At 38.7% G+C, this 7,892-nt stretch overlaps 1 protein-coding gene across 1 annotated transcript in view; it reads left to right on the forward strand.

Annotated features, from left to right (window-relative positions):
* shank1 (SH3 and multiple ankyrin repeat domains 1) overlaps positions 1-7,892 on the forward strand; it is a 201,159-nt gene that overhangs the window by 96,000 nt on the left and 97,267 nt on the right. The window contains 2 exon segments of the mRNA XM_061905601.1: positions 1,541-1,708; positions 7,875-7,892. The exon segment at positions 7,875-7,892 is cut by the window's right edge and continues 99 nt beyond it. Of these exon segments, the coding sequence (XP_061761585.1) occupies positions 1,541-1,708; positions 7,875-7,892 (186 nt within the window).

The following is a 7,892-nucleotide window of genomic DNA, read 5'->3' on the forward strand; positions in this document are numbered from 1 at the left end:
TGGCGTTAACGCACTTGTTGTGTCTTTGTCATGATCTGTGGTCCGGATCATGTTTTTGTTCTGTTCTGTTAATTTTAGACTCCAATAGTTCCAGTTCTTGTGCACTCTTGTTTGTTTTAGTTACCATGGCGACTTATTAATTTCACCTGCTTCTAGTGTTCGGGACAAGCACCTGCGCTAATCAAGAGACCATTATTTAAGCCTGTGTTTGCCAGTCAGCCGTGCTGGCATCATTGCTGGTTTCATGCTTTTGATTGATTGATACTTTTATTAGTAGATTGCACAGTTCAGTACACATTCCGTACAATTGACCACTAAATGGTAACACCCGAATAAGTTTTTCAACTTGTTTAAGTCGGAGTCCACGTCAATGCGTTATGGTAATGCGATACCATAGTTCATGCTGCTCATTTTCATGCCACAGTAAGTTTGGTTTGTTCCATGCCATAGTCAATGTTAACAGTTTAGCTACTATGTTTCCTGCGTGAAGTTTTTTTGTTCGTTAGCTTTTCGTGTGAATGGCACGCATTTCTTATGTTTGGTTCCGGTCTTTGTGATGTGTAGGATTAATTGAGAAAATAATTCTGTTCCTACCTGCAAGTCTTGTCCGGAATAGTCCGATTGCATCGCGGGAGAACAAACCTCGCACTAGGCTGCGACCCCCCCTGTTATGACAATCTTTTTACGCATTAAAATCAGAAAGGACGCAAATTTCCGGAAGTCCGCGTGGCCCCTGGTTGCGGATTTTTATTTTTTTATTTTTCACCGCCATACAACTTAATAAATGAAAATACAGAAAAAAATACCGGCAGTGGTAAAGTTTAGATCCATGTGTGTTTATAACTGAATACATTTACATATGCATAAAAATTGTTCTTTTGTATTATTTTTTTAATGAATTAAGTAACCTTTATGACCTTTTTCCAAAACACAATATGGAATGTGAGATAACAGGATAATGCAATCATTTATCATTTGTTTTCAAAACCCTTAAAAGAAAGTGGGACCCCAAAAATGTATTTTGGCACCCCATTTTTATGACATGATGGGGTCCCCGTTTTGAAAATTCCTAGCGCCAACACTGACAAAATGATTTGCTTTGTCACCTTCAGTATAACACAAAGCTGCATGTATTCTGACCTGCACTTAGTTGCATGTTAATAATTCAACAAAAGGTAAATAATCCTGCATAAAAGGTCCCTTCGTGCCTCATTATTGCTGGTGGAAAAGGTTTGGACACCTCTGGTCTAAATAAATGACTCCCACATCCTAGCTAAGACAAATTCACATAATTATAATGTTCAATCTGCTAACTCAAGTGGGCGTTGAAAATGGAGCCAGCACGTCTCACTGTGAGCAAACACGGCAGCATGATATTACACAGTAATTAGCTGGTTATTATAATAATAACAACAATAATAATAGGACTTTCAGATACAATTTACGAGCCATTTTTGAGAAAAATGAGCCAAGACCAAAGTTAAGATTTTGTTAGGATGAAAGCGTGCGTCATAATTACTTGCTGCACTCTGTCCCGCAGGTCCTGCTGTCCCTGGGCGCCTCTCCAGACTACAAGGACCGGCGGGGGCTGACGCCGCTATACCACACTGTGCTGACAGGGGGCGACACCTCCTGCTGTGAAACACTGCTGTACCACCACGCCAAGTTAGGCATCAGGGACGAGAACGGCTGGGACGAAACACATCAGGTCTTTTTATACATCTACGATATTATTGGCTGTGCTTGAAATGATACCCTTAAGTATGGAGTAGAATTGTGCGTGTTTGTATACTTCTGTTTTTATACAGTCGTGGTCAAAAGTTTACATACACTTGTGAGGCACATAATGTCATGGCTGTCTTGAGTTTACAATAATTTCTACAACTTCTTATTTTTTGTGATAGAGTGATTGGAGCACATACTTGTTGGTCACAAAAAAACATTCATGAAGTTTGGTTCTTTTTTAAATTTATTATGGGTCTACTGAAAATAGACCAAATCTGCTGGGTCAAAAGTATACATAGAGCAATGTTAATTTTTGGTTACTTGTACCTTGGCAAGTTTCACTGCAATAAGGGGCTTTTGGTAGCCATCCACAAGCTTCTGGTTGAATTTTTGACCACTCCTCTTGACAACATTGGTGCAGTTCAGCTAAATTCGTTGGTTTTCTGACATGGTCATGGACTACGTTCTGGCACTGGATCTTCGGGTCCGCTGGACTTTATGCCGTTTAGCTTTAGCAAGTGTGCTGATTGCTGATTGCCTGCAGCCTTGCAGGCACGTGGCCGCGATGTGGGAAGAGCGAGCAGGGGCGTAAATGCCTGCTGTGCTTGTAGAAGATGATATACGGGATTGCGCGTGCGCTGTGACACAGGAAGCATAATCATAAAAAACAAACACTCATGTTACATGACGACGAGGGAGTCGCAGACAGAGGAACACTTAAAACTGACGACTCCAAAAAAATAAGACAACAAATAATGTATACTTTTCTAAAAAGTAATGATGGGGAAATGAGGCTTCAGTGAGTGCGTGGCACACTCTCTAGCTGTATTGAATACTGTGTCATCTACTTCATTAAAAGAGTCACTAGATTTGACTTGCAAATAACATTTATAGCAAATAAAATAGCTTTTTTTTTGTTGTTGTAAAGAAGCAAATATGAACTGTGTAACTCTGGTCAATGAATCATTCACTGTATTTGGCGATGTATCAAAGTAATCCCACACTTCGGAATTTTTCCTTTTTCTTAGTTGCATTTAAATTGATCACAAAAGCCGATGTCAAACACAGTTTGCCGCTTTAGTCCTATGACAGAGCAGTTGTATCGGTCACAATACACACTTTGTATTTTAGTTTTTTAAAGTGACACACATGGTGGTATCGAGAGATCACAGTCTCACTGTGTTTCATAATGCGTTGATGCTTCAGGATCGTTTGACTCATCACTAATTGTGTTTTTGTCTTCCTCAATTAATTGTCTGCTGGCCGCTAGATGGCAGTGTTGGCTTACCTTTCTCTCTGACCATTTGTTTCTCCTTTTGTAACCACACAACTTGTAACGGTTTCCTCGATGACAAACTTTTTTCCCACCAATCGAAAAAGCCACCATGTTTCATTACCATCTTACATTTAAAGCAGCCGCACATATGATTATTATAACTCTTTTTTTTTTACTTGCCTAGTTCAGCAAAGAGGGAATACATAGTCACGGTCAAAAGTTTACATACACTTGTAAAGAACATAATGTCATGGCTGTCTTGAGTTTTCAATCATTTCTACAACTCTTATATTTTTGTGATAGAGTGATTGGAGCACGTACTTGTTTGAAAACAAAAAATATTTGTGAAGTTTGGTTCTTTTATAAATTTATTATGGGTCTACTGAAAATGTGACCAAATATATTGGGTCAAAAGTATACATACAGCAATGTTAATATTTGGTTACATGTCCCTTGGCAAATTTCACTGCAATAAGGCGCTTTTGGTAGCCATCCACAAGCTTCTGGCAAGCTTCTGCTTGAATTTTTGACCACTTCTCTTGACAAAATTGGTGCAGTTCAGCAAAATTTGTTGGTTTTCTGACATGGACTTGTTTCTTTAGCATTGTCCTCACAGTTAAGTCAGGACTTTGTGAAGGCCATTCTAAAACCTTAATTCTACACTAATTTAGCCATTCCTTTACCACTTTTGACATGTGTTTGGGGTCATTGTCCTGTTGGAACACCCAACTGCGCCCAAGACCCAACCTCCGGGCTGATGACTTTAGGTTGTCCTGAAGAATTTGGAGGTAATCCTCCTTTATCATTGTCACATTTACTCTCTGTAAAGCACCAGTTACATTGGCAGCAAAACAGGGCCAGAGCATAATACTACCACCACCATGCTCGACGGTAGTCATGGTATCCCTGGGATTAAAAGCCTCACCTTTTCTCCTCCAAACATATTGCTGGGTATTGTGGAAAAACGGCTCAATTTTTGTTTCATCTTACATAACATCGACAAAGATAAGACCTTCTGGAGGAAAGTTCTGTGGAAACTCGAGACAGCCATGACATTATGTTCTTTACAAGTGTATGTCAACTTTTGACCAGTTGATGATTCATATGCTAAAAATACAAAAAGATACAACTCAGATTTAATATCAGTAAAGATTTGGGAAAGCCATGTGAAAGGTGTGTGTGTGTGTTGTATTTACATGTCCTCTGTGTTCATCTTCCACCTTGTGTGTCCGTCAAACACCATCCATGACACACACCACCTCCATCCTCACCATCGCGCGGTGACGGTAACACCAGGACAGAAATCCAGGTATCCTAACCCCCAATGTTGACATCGTCATTGTTTTCTCCATCTTTCACCGTCTCATGAATGAATGAATGTGTTAGGGTTGGTTAATTTTGACCCTTTTTTATCTATTTATTTTTTTTAGCTTATTTCGCAGCTGTACACCTCAGTCATAACACTTGGTACTCGACACATGCTAACTGTTAGCATAATAACTTTTTTAGCCAATTTTACAGTCAAACACCTCAGTCATAACCTGGTACTTGACACATGCTAAATGTTAGCACGGTAACTTTTTTAGCCAATTTCACAACCAAACACCTCAAACCTATATACTTGACACATGCTAACGTTGGCATGCTAACATTAGCGTGATAACTTTTTGGCCAATTTTACAGCTGTACACCTTAGAGTCATATAACTTGGTACTCGACACATATCAACATTAGCATGTTAGCATGCTAACAATATCGAGCTAACTTTTTTTGTTAACTTTGCTACCGTTTACCCTAAAGTCATATAACTTGATACTTGACAAATATGAACTGTTTGCCTGGTGACATTAGCATACTAAAATTTGTATGCAAACATTTTTAGCCAATTTTTTCACTGTATACTTTATATAACTTGGCATTTGGCTCATTCTATCTGTTGAAATGCTAACATTAATATGCAAACTTTTTTTTTAGCTAATGTTGCAGCCGTACACCTCACAGTCATAACCCTTGGTACATCACACATGCTAAGCCAATTCGAAAACACCTCAGGGTCCTAACTTGGTACTTGACACATGCTAAATGTTAGCACGGTAACTTCTTTAGCCAATTTCACGGCCAAACACCTCAAACGTATATACTTGACACATGCTAACATTAGCATGATATCTTTTTAGCCAACTTTGCAGCTGTACACCTTAGAGTCATATAATTTGGTACTCGACACATGTTAGCTTAGTAACAATATTGAGCTAAGTTTCTTTGTTTACTTTGCTACCGTTTACCCCAAAGTCATATAACTTTATACTTGACAAATGTGAACTATTAGCGTGCTGACATCAGCCTGCTAGCATACTAACATTAGTTAGTTACTAACATTAGTATGCTAACATTTTTAGCCAATTTTGCCCCCATATGCTCCATAGAACTTTGTATTTGGCTCATGCTATCTGTTGACATGCTAATATTAGCATCCTAACATTAGTATGAAAAGATTTTTAGCCAATTTTTCCACTGGATACCTCATATAACGTTGTATTTGTCTCATTTTACCTGTTGAAATGGTAACATTAGTATGCAAACGTTGTTTCTTTAGCTAATTTTGCAGCTGTACACCTCACAGTCATAACCATTGGTACTCGACACATACTAAATGATAGCTTACTAACTTTTTATTCAATTTTGCCACCGTATGCTCCATAGAACTTGGTATTTGGCTCATGTTATTTGTTGACATACTAATATTAGCATCCTAACATTCGTATTGAAACACTTTTAGCCAATTTTGTCATTGTATACTTCATATAACGTTGTATTTGTCTCATTTTACCTGTTGAAATGGTAACATTAGTATGCAAACGTTGTTTCTTTAGCTAATTTTGCAGCTGTACACCTCACAGACATAACCATTGGTACTCGACACATACTAAATGATAGCTTACTAACTTTTTATTCAATTTTGCCACCGTATGCTCCATAGAACTTGGTATTTGGCTCATGTTATTTGTTGACATACTAATATTAGCATCCTATCATTCGTATTGAAACACTTTTAGCCAATTTTCCCATTGTATACTTCATATAACGTTGTATTTGTCTCATTTTACCTGTTGAAATGCTAATATTAGAATGTAAACTTTTTTCCTTTAGCTAATTTTGCAGCCGTACACCTCACAGTCATAACCCTTGGTGCTCGACACATGCTAACTGTTAGCTCACTAACTTTTTTAGCCAATTTTACAGTTGAAAACACCTCAGTGTCATAAATTGGTAGTTGATACATGCTAAGTATTAGCACGGTAACTCTTTTAGCCAATTCCACAGCCAAATATCTCAAACTTATATACTTGACACATGCTAACGTTGGCATGCTAACATTAGCGTGATAACATTACAGCTCTACACCTTAGAGTCATATAACTTGATACGAGACACATGTTCGCATGCTAACAATATTGCTACCGTTTACTCCAAAGTCATATAACTTAATACTTGACAAATGCGAAGTGTTCAGATGCTGACATTAGCCTGTACTAACATCAGTATGCAAAATTTTTAGCCAAGTGTGCCACCATATACTCCATAGAACTTGGTATTTGACTCATGCTATCTGTTGACATGCTAAATAGCCGCCAATGGACCTAATCACACTTTGGACACCTTTTCATTAAAGGGGAACATTATCACAATTTCTGAATGGTTAAAACCAATAAAAATCAGTTCCCAGTGGCTTATTTTATTTTTTGAAGTTTTTCCTCAAAATTTTACCCATCACGCAATATCCCAAAAAACGGCTTCAAAGTGCCTGATTTACACCATCGCTATATCCACCCGTCTATTGTCCTGTGACGTCACTGCGTGAAGCCACCAGAAACAAACATGGTGGATAGCACAGAAAGGTATAGCATAGTAACTCGGATTCAGACTCGGATTTCAGCGCCGTAAGCGTTTCATCAGATTACGCATGTATTGAAATGGATGGTTGGAGTGTGGAGGCAGGTACCGAAAACGAATTTAAAGAAGAAACAGAAGCTTTTGAGCCATATCACGACAGACAGCGGCACGGGAGGAAGCGCGGACGAATTCGGCGATCGCCTTCTAACCAACGATTGGTATGTGTTTTTTTGGCATTAAATATGGGTGGAGGGAAAGGCTGGATGCAAATATAGCTACAAATGAGGCATAATGATGCAATATGTACATACAGCTAGCCTAAATAGCGTGTTAGCATCGATTAGCTTGCAGTCATGCCGTGAACAAATATGTCTGATTAGCACACTCCACATAAGTCAATAACATCAACAAAACTCACCTTTGTGATTTCGTTGACTTTATCGTTGGAAATGCATCTGCTTAGAGTGTCGCAGGATATCCACACAATCTTGCCATCTCTGTCGTAGCATAGCTGTTGTCGGTAAAGTGTGCAGAAAAAACGAGGGACTTTCGCATCTTTTGACCACTGGTACAACTTGAATCCGTCTCTGTTCGTGATGTTACACTCTCCGACAACACACCGACGAGGCATAATGTCTCCAAGGTACGGGAAAACAGTCGAAAAAACGGAAAATAACAGAGCTGATTTGACTTGGTGTGTGTAATGTGTTTGAGAAAATGGCGGGTCGCTTCACGACGTGATGTAACGGGTGAAAGGTCATTGCTCCGACAGGCAAACAATTAAAAGCCGTTTAAATCGCCAAATTCAACCCATTTAGAGTTCGGAAATCGGTTAAAAAAATATATGGTCTTTTTTCTGCAACATCAAGGTATATATTGATGCTTACATAGGTCTGGTGATAATGTTCCCCAAATTTCAATATGACTGTACATTAAAATATCTGTGTTTTTGTTTTATTTGTTTAAACCTCGACCCCAGGCCTGTCAGAACGGCAAC

The sequence above is a fragment of the Nerophis ophidion genome, linkage group LG07 (assembly GCF_033978795.1).
Source record: "Nerophis ophidion isolate RoL-2023_Sa linkage group LG07, RoL_Noph_v1.0, whole genome shotgun sequence".
NCBI lineage: Eukaryota > Metazoa > Chordata > Actinopteri > Syngnathiformes > Syngnathidae > Nerophis > Nerophis ophidion.